General features: G+C 46.1%; 1 protein-coding gene across 1 annotated transcript; it reads left to right on the top strand.

Annotated features, from left to right (window-relative positions):
• Positions 1-324: 324 nt before the first annotated feature.
• Positions 325-16,869, top strand: LOC142803527 (E3 ubiquitin-protein ligase MARCHF3-like). Its single transcript, XM_075888656.1, has 5 exons — positions 325-451; positions 2,095-2,316; positions 10,170-10,515; positions 13,986-14,138; positions 16,383-16,869. Exons 2-5 carry the CDS (start codon positions 2,163-2,165, stop codon positions 16,525-16,527), a joined length of 798 nt encoding a protein of 265 aa, XP_075744771.1. The 5' UTR covers positions 325-451; positions 2,095-2,162; the 3' UTR covers positions 16,528-16,869.
• The last annotated feature ends 2,429 nt before the right edge of the window (positions 16,870-19,298 follow it).

Raw genomic sequence — 19,298 nt, 5'->3', positions numbered from 1 at the left:
GGCCTTCAAACAGCAGCTAGCTGTCATACGGCGGTGGTTCTCCCGGTATCTCCGACCTGTCAGTGGCGCCTCCTTGAGGTGCTCGTGCTTCAGCTATGGGGCACGCGTACCCTTTTCGCCGTGTTCCATCTGGCCTAGAAAGTCCCGTGCGTGGCTGCGAGACGTCGTAGCTGTAGCAGAAGAAAGCAGGCGGACGGCAAGTTGATGCAGAGGTTCTGAGGTCTGAGTCCCATAGCCGAACAATCGACGTCCGCAGGGCCAAGTGGCCGGCACGAGGTCGTTCGAACACGAGCTCAGGAGGCGGCGCTGCTGCCAGTGCTGTGTGCCACTGCGCGGTCACTGCCGAGCTCCTGCTGCGCCCTTCCCGCCGACAGACCAGAGACTGCCGCCGGTCGCCGACCCGCTGGAACCTGAGCGGGACCGCACCGACCTGCGAGGCTGGAGCACAGTGGTGAATGAACGCGCACTTTATTATTGGCGATCATGCAACGCACGCGTGTGGGCGCGGTGTAAGGCTGCTGTTAGCTGTAAGAAACATTTAGCCGTAATTAACCGTAAGTCCATCCTTGCGGGACCATTTCACAGTTCTTCATCATGGCTATTCACAGGTATACTTTGCGTTGCTCATATGCCTGAGGCTGACAAGGCGATGTAACCACGCGACGCCCTTGGCCATGACTTATTATTGCGCAGATCTTCGAAGGTTACCGGTGAATTACTGTGTCTGTTTGTTCGTTTCTAGATAGTCTACCGATATTAAGATTTTATCTTAGCATCGACAGACTTCTTTGATTTTAGAGACACAGCTCTGAAATCTAGGAAGTTACTATACGTGATAACTTTTCACTACGATATCTTGTTAGCCACAAAATGGAGAAGGGCCCCCTTTCGTTTTTTTAATAACGTGGTATCTTAATCCATTTGCCCCAACGTGGCAAAGTAGAGCATCGCACATTTTTTTTACTAAGCATACGATGCCATAGTGGGCAGAGTCGATAGCCCATCAACGAGAGTTAAAACGTGTCATGCCCTCTGGATCTGATTAGGAAGTATTGACCACATACACCAACGTTAATATTCAGGTTATAAGGCCCATATTCTGAGGCTGGCCCAGTTTGTGTGTGGGCGTGCATACATTTGCGTGTGTGTGCAAGTTTGTGTGAAGGCCTGCATCCCAGAGGCCTGGACGATGAGGAAGGCCTTGACGATGATTGTCTGTTTTCAGGAGGGCGGAGTCCGTTTTGTTACTAGGAGAGCAGGAGAGTACACCCATTTCACTGTACATGAACCCTTTTACTTGACAAAGGGCTTGAGATGGAAGGTGTGAGACTTGGAATGGGACTTGGCTGATTCTCTGCATGATCAACCTAGTAATAGCCAACAGAGTACAACAAAGTTAACGAAAATATTCTTTTGAATGAATGCTTCATCATTCGAAATTCCCGGTGTTTCTTTTTATTGAATGTTAATAGCCCCGAAAATGGGCATATCCAGGACTTTCAGGAGAGTGATATCGCACTTCACTCGGTAATGAAGTGTAGCAGGCGGGTAAAATTTGCCATCTCGTTCTAGTTCACTGTCGTAGTCATCGCCATCTGACTATTTTTGGTCTATTGCTCGGGTAAATATGCAAGCATTATCCTGATTCTTTTCTTGCGGAGGCGAATTCCATGCTATGTTTGTGAGTTTACCTATGCTTCTCTGCACTTCTCAGCCGTCTAGATCATGCGACCTTTCTCTTAACATTTATTTTTTTTTACCTCTACATGTGACTGATTACCTTTTTTTCTATTACGTGGTCGCCTCAACCCCATTTCACAGCTGCTAGTGCTGTGCCTGTTAAATGTTCTACCTAACATCCTTATATGCGTAGTTCCTTTTCGAGCATTCCTTTTCGATACTGTAGAATCTAGGACGCTTTGGTTTTCATTGATCTATTCAATAGCAGCGACACAATTCCCTGCGTGATTTTTCGAAGTTCATCATACGGAGCATGCATAATTCTATACAAAATAAAGTAATGGGACACACCCATGTGCAGTGTTCCAGTCTCGACCACGACATGGCGTAATGCGAGTGTGCTTTTTTGAGCAGGACACCGGGCCGCCACTGGCGACGAAGCATGGGCGCCTGAGACTGCCGCCGCCGCCGCCGCTGCCTCGATGGTGTCCGAACAGACCGAAGTGACCCCGCCGGAGAACTTGTCCGAGAACAGCGCCGACTCTAAGGTGCAGTCGTGCAGCAATGGTGACATCTGTCGCATCTGCTTCTGTGGCGTCAGCACCGAGTCACTGCTGGCGCCATGCAAGTGCAAAGGTAAGTCACTTCGCTGATGCAGGTACAGAGCTATGCGGCTATACAAACATTCGTTGTACGTGGACACACAGGCACGCAAAGTACATGCACTAGTCGGCAGGAAAAAAAATAAGACGAACGCGTTCGAGCGCCACAAAATAAACAAAAGAAAAGAAAGCTTCAGTCGCTGGTTAGCATGAACACGTGCGAATTGAAACTTCTCAAACAACAATGGGCTGGTTCCACGTAAAATCGAAGAAAGCATGGCTGATCAACCTCTTAAATTTCTTTCAAAATATTCTATATTGTTGCCTTATGAGTGAAGGAAGATATCCGCAATTGGTCTTGCTGTAAAAAACTTTTTAAAGGCACAGTAAATCAATAATGACAAAGAGATGCAAACAGCATCAGGTTAGCGTGGCACTCCATGAAGTGCCACGCTTACCAGCTCTGCTGTTTTTTTCTTCGAATTTCGCGATGAAATACAGAAAATATATAAAAGCTATGTACCTCAAGTTTATTTGGCTAAATATAGAGGTACTTCCCCTTACGTTATATTAATTTCGAATATCTGCGTAGTTTACATTTTTCTATAAAATTCTCAAACTGAACTTAAAAACATTTTTTGCCGACTTTGTAGCATTTTTTTTCTTAAAGGGCCCATTTCAGAGTGGTGAAAATTCTGAATTACTTTTTCAGACGTGCTTCGAACACCTCTGCGATTTTTGTTTTGGCGGGAGTTTTTTTTTTCGTTTTCTCATCCCATGAGCCGGCACGATAGGACCGCCAGCTTGTAGTTGCATCAGGCGCCAGGCCTTTTCAGCAGCAAAGTTGGCGCGGCCTTCGGAATGTAGTCCTTGCTCGCAATGGTGACCATTCTCCAGAGACCTCCTCTGCTGGGAGTGAGACCATGATCGCTACTACGACATCTACCTCTAATTATGATCATGGATGCATAGGGCACAACTATCAGCCTACGCAAGATCCTATAACGACTCAAGCGAGGTTGGAAAGCAGCCATGTCACCACGAAAGTGGTAGTTCACAATAGACACCTGGTGAACAGAGAGGCCGTCACCACAAATGCCGCAAAGCGCCAGAGGACAGACGAAGAAAATATATCAGAAAGCACCGAGTCATGCTTTGATGAGGACCAGGGCCTACCGGACGCCGACTCCATTCATCACCATCGATAAAAAGAAACAACAAAGGAAAGGCAATGCATACTTGTCTTTCATTCTGTACAAGACTGGTCGTGTTAGCATGTAAATTCGAATGTTTTGGCGGCAAAGGTACTAGGTGTGACTAAAAAAAACACTTTTAGAAGTTCGAATTACAAGTGACGGAGGTGTTCACGCTTTGGTTGCCTCTCTAGAAGCAGCGAACAGATTACAGGTGACGACTACATTATTGGGAATTACTGTAAAACTAAGGGTACCTGCTTCTTACTCGAGAAGTGTTGGTTGAATAAAGAACATTCCTTCTGAATACAGTGGTTCAGAGCTGCTAGAATACCTGAAGGATGCAGGAGTCATCTCAGTTCGTCAGCAATCGTCAACAAAACAGACCGAAAACGGTGAAGTGGACGCTCGCTTCTATAAGAACGTTATTTTACACTTTAGATATGACCGACCGATGCTGGTAAGGGTAATGGTGGGCTTAATAAGTCATTCGGTGACAGAGTTCTTTGGTGTTGTGCGATTCTTCAAATGCCAAAGACATGGGTATGTCCCGAGATACGGCAGAGGACCACGAAGATGCACTGCGATGGACCACACCTGTCTTCGTTCGGAAAGTGTCCACAGAAAAAGTCAGCAGTGGAGCAGAAGAAAGAAAATTCACCATATGGAACCGGAGAACGCCACCGACCATCCGCTAATCCTGACATAGTGGAGAACACCAGGCTGCACCAGCACCCTCGATAACAGCGAAATCTGCTACACCGTGAAAAGAAACCTTATGCCGATCCACTGAGAAGTCCAAAGCCTCTTGAAGGTCCATCTCCATCGGAAGTACCAACCTCAAAGGAAAAACATATCACAGAACCAAGATACCTGGAAGGCAGAGGTGCATCAGCACTTGAAGAATATCATTTGGGAGGTGTGCTCCCAAGTGGCAATATTAAGCAACAGTTGTTACTGATGCTATTTGCTGCAATCAAAGCTACTATTGAAATGACACCAGAATATACATTGTTACCAGAGGTGCAGGTTCTGCTTGTTATGGAACCACTTCTAGTACACAACTTGGCTTCCACCGGTGCTGGTAAACATGAATAGTCACTTAAAAATGTCGCGATATTTCAATAGAAGGGTAGTAGCCCGCGGGGGAAACTAGGAGACTTTCGTTCTGCAGGCGAGTTTACGAGGAAAAACTTTCCATTATACCCATATGAGAAGCCCGCGCAGATTTAAACTTTAGAATTTGAAGCGACTTTGTGTACAGATTTTGTCACCCTAACAACAAACCTAACCGAGCAATTGTTAGTGTACGCAAAGTCTTAAGATGTTGCCTCACAGATGTATCTAGAACAGTTGTTCCGGAGTATGTGGCATGCAAGATTCGGTTCGGGAAGTGCGAAATTCACATTAAAACCAAGAAAGTCAGTCTGCTTGGAACACCTTTTAGCATCTCTGTCGGGGTGGATTATAGTGTGCGGTGACTTCAATGCTCACCACACTCTCTGGGGTAAAACGTATTGCGATTCTCGAGGAAAAGTCATAGAGATCATTATGAATGATTACAATATCTGCACCGTAAATTATGGATCGCAGACCTTTTCTTCGTGGACCATCGTATAGCGCATGTTTAGACGTGACATTTTGCTCCTCAGATATTTCAGTTCGAGTTCAATGAACAGTGGACCTTTCCTCACATGGCAGTGACAATCGCCCACTATCGATAGGCCATTCTTTCATGAAATATTGTAATTTCAGAAATAATAGATGAGCATGGTACGCGAATTGGCAATTATTCAGACACTCATATACAAACAATTTACTGAACTATGGTGACGCCGGTGTTCATTAGGACGCTGCTCCCCAACATTGAATTTAGCAGCAAAACTCTTCCGTTTTCAGCAGGACACACAAGCATACATGCTAAAACCCAACGACTTCACGCGGTTCGCCGAAGAGCCAAGCGCCTATATTGTCGTACATGCAGCATGAACAAGAAGCGCAGAAGACTTTCTTGGCAATGCGCAGAAAACTTGATAAACTTCAACAGAAGAAATGGAGAGAATTTTTAAGCCCTTATTCATCAGTCTCAAAAGTATGGCAGTTATTTCGCTCACAAAGTATTCAGTAACTCACACTCACCCTTTCCGGGCGATAGTATTTACAGTGAATTAGACGAAAGAAATCATAGCTGACGAATTTAGTGCTTTGTTAACACTACCAACTGAAGCAATGTCCACAAACCTGCCCAATTCAAAAGACCATGCTTTGAAGGAACTAGTTGGAGATGCGCGGAACTGATGGAAGAGCACTCCTCCGTGGACGTAGAACGCAGCCTAGCTGCGTTCTGCGTAACGTCTGCCAAAAACGATCCCCAGGCCCAGATGATGTCTCTTACAGCACGCTGTGTAACCTCCGACCTTTACGACCTTGAGGTATACGGCATTTCTTGGCATATATAACAACAGCTGGAAAAGTGCATGGGTGCCACTTTTTTGGAAGGTGGCAAAAGTCGTTCCAATTGTTAAACCTGGTAAGCCTGTAAATGGGCCGTCATCCTTTTGACCAGTAAGCCTAATCAACTGCATTGCTAAATTCAAGAATACAATGGTGCAACATCGCCCCGCCGCGGTGTTCTAAAGGCAAAGGTACTCGGCTGCTGACTCGCAGGTCGCGGGATCGGATCCCGGCTGCGGCGGCTGCACTTCCGATGGAGGCGGAAATGTTGTAGGCCCGTGTGCTCAGGCTTGGGTGAATGTTAAAAAACCCCAGGTGGTCGAAATTTCCGGAGCCCTCTACTACGGCTTCTCTCATAATCATATGGTGGTTTTGGTACGTTAAACCCCACATATTATCATGGTGCAACAGCAACTGCAGTGGTGTATATAAGTCGGTGAAGAATTTCCTAACGAATTATCAGGTTTTAGTCCTTGTCGCAGTGCTTTAGACCTTGTCACTTATGTGAAACACAAGAGAATATTCAGAAAATCGACAATTGCAGCTTTTCTAAACATTAGGTGTGCCTTTGACAGCGTCAGCTATTTGCATGTTTTGTGCGGGCTCTATATTCTAGAAATCAAGGGCTGCAAACTTCAATAATTTTTTTCTAACTGGTCAAACTGTATTCATGGCGACAAGCAATGGCAGCTGCACGCTATGAGGTCTCCAAGCAGGGGTACCTCAGGGAAGTGTATTAAGTCCTATACTATTTAATTTATTAATGCACCAACTGCCGACTCTTTTACCATCATCAGTACATATTTCAATGTACGCAGATAATATCTGCCTGTGGTCGTTAGGGCATAAATGCCGAGAAGTATTGGATCGGCTTCAAGAAGGCATACATATAACTGTGCGCTTTCTGACAGTATGCCACATGGACGTTTCAGGAGTGAAATATGCGGTGTTACCCTTCAACAAAAATCGCTCATGACCAGCTCAGCCTCTCGGTCAACCATACTGTAGTACCTGTAATGCGGAGGCATCGTTTCCGTGGCATAACATTGGACCATATGTTAACCTGTGGATCTCATATATCTAACATTGAAGAGCGGGTTAACCGGGCACTGAATGTTCTTCGATGTATTACAAGAATCAAATGAAATGGTACGTCAGAGTCTCTTCTGATTGATTGATATGTGGGGTGTAACGTCCCAAAACCACTATATGATTATGAGAGACGCGTCAGAGTCTCTTCTGAAGGTTCATGGAGCTGTTGTTCTACAAGCGATCGCATATGCATTACCAGTGATGCAAAGTATGTCTCAGACAAATGAACGTAAACTAAGCAACATCGTGGCCCAAAGTCTTCATATTTGCCTAGGCTAACCACGCTCAGATCACAGTGGCCTCGTAATCGTAAAAGCACGAGAACCACCAATTCAAGCTCTTCGCATTCAAGAACTTTTCCGCCACTTCCTCCGCTTATCGCAAAGACATTATGCCCATCCACTTGGTGAAAAACTTATTCAAGGAAACGGACGAATTGGTGACACCTTGCGAGCTTATGAGGCGGCACTTCAACAACAACAATATTTCTTGTGTACAGATACCAACTTTCCTCCTTGGCAGCTTGCATCATCTTCAGTAACTTTCGACATCAAAGAGATAGAAAAAAAAATCCCGATATTCTACCTTGAAGCCGAATTTCCAACGCTTCAACAAACGAACAATTATAAAGACCGTTTCACATTTGTTTTCACTGATATATCTGCAATGAATGAAAGCTCGACTGCGGCTTTTCATATATCCGCATATAAAAGAAAAAGGAATTTCCGACTTTCTCGATCGAAAGACATCGTCTACAGTAGTGGAGCTTGCTGCAATATATCAAGCTTCAAAATTTATTGTTCATAGCCAGCAAAGGCAAAACTGAGTAATATATTTCTACTACAAAGGAGCACTAAGTTATTAAAGATTTTTATTTTTATGTATATAATAGCATAATATATGAAATATTAAAAACAATTGCCATCGGTTATCTGGACGGTCACGAGATATGTTTTCAGTGTCACGTAGGAGTGATAGGAAACGAAATTGCTGACAAAGTAGCCACTGCAGCACACAAAAATGTTCACTTGAAACCAATGCTCGTTTATTTCTTAGAATGCACCAAGGTTCTTTCCGAGCTGAGCTATAAATTGCGCAAGGACGCTTCGTTTGACGAAAATACAAAGTGTTCACTTTTGTATCAAATATAGCCGTCTCTCCGATTTTGACTCAATCAAAAGATTGATGGACCATTTGACACACTACTGCACCATCTATAATTAGGCGTTGCATACACACCTCCCTTCCTATACAGCATTAAAAAACGTCCCCGCACTGCTACCACTGTGATTATGTCAATGCGTCAGAGCAACACATTTTTATAGAATGTCCAAAATGTGATGAACAACGCGCTGAACTGAGTGATCGCTTGAACAGCTTTGACAGACGGCCATTAACTATTGAAAAAGTACTTAGAACGTGGTCACATTCCAATAATCAAAGGCGCGCAGTGAGTGCCCTCTGTGATTTTTAATGGACACAAACTTAATTAACTGTCTTAGTTCATATTATTCCTTGCCACTATTTGTACGGACTCTGTCCGCAGTGTGATCCAGATATATGAACTGGAGTGTGCTCATGTATAGTGTGCTCATTCATGCGTTATAAGCCCTAGTGTGTATATATGTACAGACGCGTCCACTGTTAAAGGGTGTTTAGATATCGCTATCCTACGGAAGCATAGCAGCTACGTTATGCATAAAGCTACTGGTAAATCGAAGTTCTGACTCCTCTTGACAGACTGGTGATGTGCATGCAGATTATTTTCATAACCACTTGATGTTAGTGAACCAGCAATAAGGATGGTGTGCATTCGCGTGTTCCCTTTAACAGGGGACGATTTTTCGTATTTTTGTGTTTATCTTGTACAGCATTGTCATGATGTTAGGATTGCCGGCTTTAACGTTGCGTACGTTCTTATATTTTGCTAAATATATATAAAAATATTCTTCGCACTCTGAAATTGCATTAACGCTCTTCTCGTGCCGACAAAAGCACTGGAAGCTTAGCAGGGAGGTGTGGCACACAGAAAGAAAGCGCGCCATGCGCTCCTCGGGACCTTAAGAACAATTTTTTTCTTTGAATATGTGGCTCTTCAGTGCGATCGCACGAACACGCGTGGACAGGTGATGATGATGATGATGATGATGATGATGATATGTGGGGGTTTAACGTTCCAAAACCACCATATGATTATGAGAGACGCCGTAGTGGAGGGCTCCGGAAATTTTGACCACCTGGGGTTCTTTAACGTCCATCTGAGCACATGGGCCTACAGCATTTTCACCTTCATTGTAAATGCAGCCGACGCAGCCGGGATTCAATCACGCGATCTGCGGGTCAGGAATACCTTAGCCACTACACCACCGCAGTGGGGCCAGGTTGTGGCCTCCCGCGGTGACTCCTGTAATGATCCAGTGCGCCAGGCTCAAGGTCCCGCGGAAGAAGGAAGAGAATCGCGGAACGATTCTCTTCCTTCTTCCGACCAATCGCAAACGGCTAATGACGGCGAGAAGCATAGAAATCAAATAGGATCATTGCGCAATCGCACCCCCTCTCTGCCGTTGCTGATGCAATGGCTGTGACGAGGGATTTTTGAGCTTGTAGCATCACTTGTCGAGAGGACAAAAAGCAAATTTAGCAATTTTAGGTATAAGAATTCATTGCGAATTCCAGGCCGTGTGCTCGGCATTTGGGCTCTCGGAAGTCTTGACTTGTGATCGCCAGCGTTTTCTCACCATGCTCGAGAAGTCTTGCAGGGCCCCATGAAGGGCACGGTCACAATCACTGGCGTATGCACCATCTTGGCAGGCAATGGCAGACGGTTTGTGCCTACGATTCAAAGTTCTGTGCTCTCAAAGCGTAGATACTGCGTAAAGTCCGTGGATCGACCGTATACGCCAGCGTTTTGTAGAGTTACGCGAGATCGAAATAAGAAGAGTTAGTTGGTAGCCTTCCATCGTATATTGTTACAGTGTGTTTCTATCACATTTATAGCGTCACCCTCTCGCTGAAACTGATTTCTTCTTTTTGCGACGTTTCATCTCCCAATGTTGAATCACATTCCCACTGTCCTTAAACCGTTCACTGTCCTGCCTTGGCACTTTTCGCCGAGACTCGCTCATAAGACGGTGGACACTCTCCACAGGTTCGCTGGCCAAGGTGCACAAGACATGCCTGGAGACGTGGCTGGGCAACCAGGCGATCGACCAGTGCGAGATCTGCAAGTACCAATACATGACGGCACGGCGGCCCAAGGGCTTCCACGAGTGGCTCATGAACTCAAGCACGCGCGAGGACAAGCAGAACCTCGTGGGCGACATGGTGGCACTGCTTCTGCTCACTCCCCTGGTCGTGTTCTCCCTGTGGCTGTGCACCGAGGGAGCCATCCAGTTCAGCCACGAGGGCTTCCCCACCTGGGAGAGCGCGGGCCTCGTCTTCATCACCATCGTGCTCTTCGTCGTCTTCTGCGTGTGGGTCACCCTGCTCTACAGGTGACTGGTGCCGCTTTTCCGTCGCGCAGGCACATTATTACTATTCGTATACGGCTGCTCCGTTTTCGTCAGGCGCTTCATGCGTGATACATATGGTACCCGCAAAACATGCCGAGCTAAAGTTCATAGTGAGGAGTCTCTACCTTCTGGCTTGTTTGTGCTCCACTTTAAAATAAAGCCTCTGCATGTACTGACAACAGTGCAACAAGGGACAAGGAATAGGAAGAAACATGCACGAGTGCTGAAAGCGTTCTACCTATTCCTTGTCCCTTGCTGCGCTCTTGTCAGCATAACAGACCACCGACTTGCCCAAACATTTGCCCTCTGCCTATGTTTCAACACACACAGACACGCGCACTGCCCCTCTCACGTGCGTCTGTGTGTGTGTGTAGGGAGGAAGGAAGGGCGCATGCCAGAAAGCATGTAAAGGCAGCGTAAATTCATCAGATCCCACGCACTTCGCGAATATATTGCAAGAGAAGCAGTCGGCGAGTGGCAGCCTATCAGTCGAATCAAGCGTTACGAGGTGGATGGGCAGGAATATCGGCTACGCTGGTGCGTTAAGGGTAGTAAGGTCCGTAAGGTCCCCTTTCCCACGCAACGTAAGGTCCCCTTTCCCACGCAATAAGCTCGCGGTGAATGTACACGAGCGCGCCAAGCCCACCTTTTCACTTCAGTGTTAAAATATTCGTTTTGCTGAAACGCGAGTGTCCGTGGTGTTAGTTTTAGTGAAAATTCAGCATTACCTGTAACCAAAAAATAAAAAAAATGCCCCCACCTCCCCGGAGAGAATCGCCAGGAAATGCGAATGCATTGCGCATCGTCCATAACGGCCTTTTGCACGCGAGATCCCAGCGTTAGAAGAACAATGACTTCTTTGTTTTCCTTACACCATGCAGTCCATAACGTCGTTCGCCACACGTGGCGTTTTTCTGTTGCGGGAAACACGGTATGCATTTTCAGCTCTATTGACTAGCATGCACGGTGAAAAATACCATGAAGTGAACAAAACAAATAGCGTTGTCGGCTTGGCGTAGGCGTTTCACAGAGGCGTCTCGGGCACACATTTCCAGACGTTGTTGAGAGGCGCCCACCCAGCGACCAGTCGAAAGCGAGGTGCGAGTGGATGAGAAAGTGGAGCGCAGGGAGGAGAGAGAGTGAATGGCGAGAGCAGAAGCGGTAAAGCAACGCACCTACCTTCTCCTACAATCTCTCGCATGACATGCTCCGGTTGCTAGGGCGAGGATAAGCGTGTGCGCCCGCAGCTGTTGCTATGGAAGAGGGCGCTGAATGGATCCCGACGAATGCCTGACATAGCCCGACTAAGAAATGCATTCGAATTTAAAAATAATGACGCACAGCCACGTCAGGGCTTCTGTTTCGGAACAGTGGTGTGTCTAAAGGTTCGCACCCATTTTAAAAGACTTGGCCATAATTTGTGGTTGGCATCAGCCACAGCATATATATAATGCACATACCTTATGGACCTTGGTGATTCGCAGTGTGATTAATTATGGTGCATTGTGCACTTCGCAAATGTACATGCAGGCATTGTGGGGCAGTTTCCAACAGCAAGTAGTTTACTTTCTTCTTCGAGACACTGCTGAGGTGTCCAAAGAGAAACGAAACCTGGCTGGAACATGAGAAAGCAATGCAATTACGGCGTCCAACCACGCCATCGCGGTTTACTCGGAGATGAAGTTCAAGCGTCTGCCTATTTTTACTTTTAAATCACTCATTCGCGTACTGTAAGCACTTTGAGCGTCTATTTGCACCTCACCACGGTCGTCAAGTGGCTAAAATACTCGGCTGCTGACCCGCAGGTCGTGGGATCCTACCCCGGCTGCGGTGGCTGCATTTTCCGTGGAAGCAAAAATACTGTAGGCCAGTGCGCTCATATTTGCGCGCATCTGTACCTGTGAATACGTTTTGTGTATTGTTTCTGTGTGAGCAACTCGGGGCACTTTTCTATGAGCTCGCCATTCTTCGCGTGACCTTCCAATTCGTTTGCTATTGCATTCATTGCTTCGCGTTTGCCGCAAAGCTGTGACTTTTTTGTTGACCGAAACGTCACGAGGTTGCGCTGAAGACATGTACAAACACAAACACAGACATACGTAAAACAGCCGCATACGTTTTATATCAGCAGTAGTTTACATTCACCTAACTATGCGAACAGCAACATAAATATTAGCAACACCAGAAGCGGTAATCTAATATAAAGCGCTGCTTTTCGCGAGGGTAATAGCCCTAGACACTACATATACTTCAGCGGATGACACTTCACTAGAAATAATGTTAAACCGACGTAATGACTGTATTGTATAGGAGTTCATGCGTATTGTTTACGAAATTAGAAAGCCAGCATTTTAACCACAATTAGCGTTTCACCAACGTTATGATCTACTTGAAAGGTTGTTGTGAGATCATACGTGGCTCTGTGGTAGAATACTTGATTGCCACGCAAAATGCTGAGGTTTTTATTACTGCTGGGACAATGGCATTTATTCTTTGCATTCGTCTGGTCAACGCTGCCGATGTCCGCTTGTTTTAATGATCATACGTTAAAATTTTCCACGCGTGTTCTCCCCACTCTCGGTCAGATATAAAATATCAAACACCAGTGGCACGTACTCACCCCCGGGTATGTGCCACTGTTTTTTGAAAAGTGATGGATGACGTATACGCGACGGAATTGTGTCATTATTCGGGTCATTACCAGCGGGACGTATTCATCAAACCTTTTTACCGGCCTATACTAATTTCGGTTTACTTGCCCAAGTTAAGGGGGTGATCATGAGAGCAAGGAGACGCTAGTGGCTAGATATGTAAAGACAGATACGCAGATAGACGCTCAAAGCACCTAGAGTACGTAAAAAAATGCTTCGCATTTAAAACAGTGGCACGTATATCCAGGGGCGAGCGAACATGTCTCTGGTATGCAGGTATGTGCAACAGGTGTTTGACAGTTTATATCTAGCCAAAATTGGCGAGAACAGGCATGGCTAATTTTAACGTTCGATGGTTAAGAAAAAGCGGACATCGGCAGCGCTGACCGGACGAATGCAAAATATAACTGTCATTGTCCCAGCAGAAATGAAGCCCTAGCATTCTACGTGGCAGTCAATTATTCTACCACAGAGCCATGGCAGATCTCGGAAATACTTGGTAAATAGGCCCTGATGACCAGTGGATGACCGCTGGTCATCCACTGGTCAGTTTATGGTTGACAGTTTATGGGAAAGGCCTTTGGCCTGCAGTGGGAGTAGTCTGGCTGATGATGATAATAAACCTCCCAAAACCACTTTATGGTTATGAAGAACGTCATAGTGGAGGGCTCCGCAAATTTCGACATCTGGTGTTCTTTAACGTGCACTGACACTGCACAGTACGCGGAGCGAAATTGTTACGGAAAGGTTTATGACTATGCAATGAATTAGGATGACGGTTCTGTATTGATCTTTGCCCAGGTACCATTACACAATCTGGAAGCAGTGGCGGTCGCACAACTTCCACGTCAATCTGCTAGTGAAGACCAATGCGTCCATGGGCGACGACCTGCCCGCCACCGCCATTGCGGAGCCAGAGGCCATGCCCAATGGAGACATCGACGACGGTCCCAGGTACCTGCGGCCTCCTGAATTATCGGCCTTCAAGTATTTGCATTCCTGCAAAAGTGTTGCTCTGCGAGCACCACTAGATATTGCAGTGATGCTAATATATCTCACTAGTGTCGCAATATAGTGGTACTCCTTGAGCACTCCTCTAATGTGACGAGACTGATTCATTTATTCATAATTTATTCCTTAAAGGACTCAAAGGACTTATTCCTAATCTAAGGCGGGGGGTGGTCAAGTGATTAAAAAAATAGAACACTTTATGATGAGATACACACAGACACTTTTTTTATAAGCGGAGGAGGGGGGGTCAAGTGATTACAAAAATAGAACACTTTATGATGAGATACACGCAGACACTTCTTCTGTGAACACAGCCGAGCAGGTGGTAGCAGTAATGTCGTAGAGAATACTGTTCAGTCTACAACTACAGGAGAGAAAGAATACAAAATTGCTACTTTGCGCACTTTGTGGCGAGCAACACTTGAAAGAATTACCGGTGTGATGTGACACTCCTACCGATGGTGATTTGTATGGAGTAAAAGGCGAATGCACTATTGTGAAATAACAATAGGCTGCAAATGCGACATCTATACGAAAGAGATCATTATTACTTCACTGGCTGATTTTAATTATGAACGCGATGTTGAACGGATTCAAGGGCATTGGCGAGGTAAGTTTTATGTGGATAAAAAATAGAAGAAACGTATTCGAGTTAAAGTCTGATGGAAGAGCCGTACGCTAGAAGTTTCAGGGGGGTTGGGTGGAAGGAGGTTTTAATAGGTTGCGTTTAAAGAATACTTTTTTTAAGCAGACGCTCTGATGCTCTCGTGTTGTTAATATTTAGGCACCATTCAAGGTCGCTGAATATAGGGCGACGCCTCGGTATTTGAATTATTTGAGTGATTCAATAGCTTAGGTTCATTTTGACTTATACAACCTGTAACGTAGGACGGCGAATGATTGACATAACCTTGCTCTTGTAATGATTTAGTATCATTAGTGAGTCATCACACCAGTTTTAAAGATTGTTGAGGTCAGTTTCAAATAAAATTTTGTCAATTCTAATATATAGCATAGTACGACAAACAAAACCAATATCAGCAACTATGTGATCCTGGCACGAAAAAATGTGGAACGACTGATGTTATAGGAAGTGGACTAAAAGTCCTGTTTATTTGCATGAATTTTTAGAGGTTAGTCAGGACTAGTGTCACGGCATTTTGCAGTAGACTGCCGGGATCGTAGTTGTAATCCCATCTTTGGGAAGACTTGTGATGTTCACATATGTCGTGGTAAGGCCAATTGATAAGGATGGTTCCCCATGCGTAAGCATTCTTTCGATCGTAACAAAGAATAACATACATGAATTTGTCATTAAGTTAGGGAGTAATGTTCTGTTTGAAAGAGGATGAAACAATGACGCACGTGTTTGTAAGAAAGGCTTTTTAGGTTTTACTAATATTAAGGGTTTACCGTCCCAAAACCACGATATGATTATGACAGACGACGTAATGGTGGGCTCCGGAAGTTCAGACCACGCGGGGATCTTTAACGTTCATCTAAGTATAAAAACTTTGGCCTCAAGCATTTACGGCTCCATCTAAAATAGAGCCGCCCCGGCTAGCATTCGATCCCACGACCTTCTAAACAGCCGTCGAACGGCATGACCACTATACAACCGAGCCGACTTTTTGAGTTTTCTTGATCTTTTATTTTTTTGGGGAGGGGGAGAGGTGTTAGTTGAAGTCTGCACTCTTTCCCGCTCCTTCCTTGTATGTTACAACGTTTGTGCTGATTCACCGATGAACCACAACACATGGTAACTGCTTTTAACTCAGGTCGGATAAGCTAAGATCGAGTTTTCACTTGAAGCGAAGTGTTAGACAGGAAAAGTTGGTATGTGATAACGGCCATAGCGCTTGTCTGCGCCAGTTGAATGTACCGTCTAGCTGTGTGAATTATTTAGTCTACTCGCTCTCACTGAATTCATGTATTTGAACTTTTCACTAAAGCTTGTCTTGCATGTTTTTTGTGCAAGACAAAGACTCTTCAAAGATAGACTCTGGAAGTCTGGGCGCCAATAGTCTTAACACAGGCTGCTATAAAAATGTGATGATGTCCATGGTCTTCTATGGACATCTCGTTACGATATCAAACTTGAGAACAATACAGTAGCTCGCTTTTCCCGTATTTCACTGCGCAGCAAATGCTATCGTTGTCTAAAGGGTTGTCGCGTGTTTCACGCAGCGCCGTGGTTGTGGAGGAGCTTCCGGAGCTGGACACAACCGAACAAGCGGTGCCGGTTATGGCGGAGTCCCCCTGCACTCCGTCCAAGGAGTCGCCTCCAAAGTCCACCAGCAGTACGCTCATCATCTACACGCCTGCCGTGTGATGAGCGCAGCACAGACACCCGCCCATCGTAGACAGCTGCCACCCCAGGGCGTGGCAGTAGCGTCACCAAGAGAAACAGCAGTGTCTTCACCAGCCACAGCTGCTGTACACACGCACAACCACACTCCACCGTTGCACACATCCGGGTCGAGAAGGGAGGGAAGGAAAAGTTGGGAGAGTGAAAATTACCGCGGCTGTCCATGCAGGCGCTTGGTTTTGGGTGATGGGCGATTGAAGAACAATAAAGACGTGTATGTGTTGTTGGCTCTAGCTGTGCTACGAAACGCCGCAGAGGAACGACATAGCCCGCGTGCAATAAAGAGCAGTACAGTACAACGCAGTATATGCTGTGTATGCAATTTCTCGTATTACATGCATCAATCAGGACAGTACTAGAGACACTCACCATATTTTGATTTTTCTGCAATCACACATAGAATGGAGCAATTCATTTTGTACTTTTTTTGTCGTATACATATCTCATAGGACACACATACCTCGCATCCAATTAACTCCACACATATGAATGAAATGTGTTCTTGTTTGATTACACGAAATTATAGGTGTCATGAGACTTTTCGGTAAAAATGTGGCATCGTTCCACAAAGACAAATCTGTCTTCGTGTCGCGTAAATAATTTATGTATTGCATATATTTTCGACAATCTGTTCATGTTGTCCCACTGCGAATATGCATAGTTCCAAGCAATCCTTAGAAATTCACGATGCTGCAGCGAAGAAGATCTACTTGAAACGCACATCGTTTGGACTACAGGTCACGAGTCCCTGATGGGGAATGAGGCATCCAAAGCTCTTGCCGTAGCTCATCCTCACCGGGCCTTCCACAGCACGCATTGAGGAGAACAGAAGATTTACGTAAATTCGGCTGCTGACCCGCAGGTCACGGTATCGAATCCCGGCTGGGGCGGCTGCAATTTCAATGGAGGCGAGAATGCTGCAGGACCGTGTGCTCAGATTTGAGCGCACGTTAAAGAAACCAAGTCGGTTGAAATTCCCAGAGCCCTCCACTACGGCGTTTATCATAATCACATGGTGGTTTTGGGACGTTAAAAGCCCCCATATCAAAGATGCACCTGAAAAGTAAAACGACATTCTGTAGCACTGCAGGCCAAGTAGAACAACTTATCCGCCAGCTCACCCCAGCCCGACTATAGAAGAGGTAGTAACACACAGAAGGCAGTGTTCACATTGAGCGTTCCGGTTGCCCAAAGTGCCCCGAATCTGATTCGCTGGTGGCCAGATCCGCCAAATCTTCGCGCGGATCGCTCTCGGATCGATTTTCGGGGCGTCTGCCGCCGAATTAGTCGCCGCGGACCAAGCTCTAGTGAAAAATTTTGAAAAATGGTGGCCAAGCCCTACTCACTTGGTAACTGAATGTTGCAACCAACGGGAGTTTAACCCACTCTCTGTGCCTACTTCACTTCCTTATTTCGTAGAAGAGGTGACAGAGCTTGTCTTTGGCGTGACCGAGCTTGTTGCGGTCTTGCAGAGCAAGGAGGACCCACCAACGCCGCTGGCGTCGATGGTTTTTTCTGCTCTTCATTCATACAAGACAGCTACTTGCGAGCAATATAAACAGTACAGCTTTTTCTTGCTTCATGCGTAGGAGAATCATTCAAGTCATAAACGCCGAATAGCGTAGTAGCGTTTGCGAGCTGCGACAAAATCCGGGTGACAGCGCACCCAACCCACGTTCGTCCCGTGGCAAATGGCATATTCAGAGACGCGGGGCGCATCCAGTGCGAACGACGCTGCGTTCCGGCAGCCGAAGAAGTTCGCTCACTGTAGAAACCGGATGCTTCAGTGTGAACTAGGGGTAACGTACGCCTACGTTCACGGCACGCTACTTCATCGCATTTTACAATTGAGTACTCGTACACGTGCAAGTACTGTGATGTCCCGCACAACATATGCCATATATTATGGGGATGCAGAAAAAGCCTTTAAACCACTAATCTAACTGAACAGCAGCAGGAGGCCAAGTTATCGGACACAAGCATGACGAATCGGCGAAGCCACGGGCGCGGGAGATGGCGAAGGGCCGCGGCTACCAGGAATAAGGAGGCTGCCCACCTTGGGCGCATAGTACGCTTGCTCAAATAAATGTTCATTTTTTCTCTCAATAATGCATATTGCTGGGTGAGTCGGTCGTCTGCCACTAAACAAAGTGCCTCTAAAAAAGTCACAGCTTTGCCGCAAAAGCGAATGAACGAACGCGATATCCACAAATTGGAAGGTCACGCACAGAATGGCAAGCAGATCGAAACGTATCCTGCGCTTCTCACGCACAAATGACGCATGAAACAAACTCACAGGTACAGATGAACCTGAATAAGCGTCTCATTCTTTACTTCGCTGCGTCTAAAAAGCGTGCCCTTTTCGCAAACGCAGACTGTGCAGCGAGTGCAGTGACCTTTCTGCGCCCGGTAACTACGACAGGATCGTTCCAGAGAGAGCTCAAGGCGTAAGATCCAACACCGCAAGATAAGGGCACGCACGTGAGTGTCCACCACCCTCCTCTCCACGGGGAAAAGTACGCGTGGGAGATGAGAGTGTGCGCCGCCGCGTCGTGACGATGTGGCGACGTGCGCTCATTGCGCCATCTTGCACGCAATGCTGAAAACACGATAGCCCCCCCCCCCCCCCCCAGTAGCCCATCACTAGAGGTCAGTGGTAGATGTGAATAACTTGCTTGAACGTTGAAGGAGGTGCTACTTCGTGACTCACTGGCTAGCACCTCGCACTCATAATT

This window comes from Rhipicephalus microplus, chromosome 3 (assembly GCF_043290135.1).
Source record: "Rhipicephalus microplus isolate Deutch F79 chromosome 3, USDA_Rmic, whole genome shotgun sequence".
Classification (NCBI taxonomy): Eukaryota; Metazoa; Arthropoda; class Arachnida; order Ixodida; family Ixodidae; genus Rhipicephalus; species Rhipicephalus microplus.
This window is presented reverse-complemented; position numbering and strand designations above follow the sequence as displayed.

What these genes read in the sequence shown, in the direction of transcription:
- LOC142803527 (XM_075888656.1), top strand. Translation starts at nt 2,163, where the DNA reads ATGGTGTCCGAACAGACCGAAGTGACCCCGCCGGAGAACTTGTCCGAG. An exon ending in TGGGTCACCCTGCTCTACAG is followed by an intron (nt 10,516 to 13,985) that starts GTGACTGGTGCC and finishes ATCTTTGCCCAG; the next exon opens with GTACCATTACACAATCTGGA. An exon ending in GACATCGACGACGGTCCCAG is followed by an intron (nt 14,139 to 16,382) that starts GTACCTGCGGCC and finishes TGTTTCACGCAG; the next exon opens with CGCCGTGGTTGTGGAGGAGC.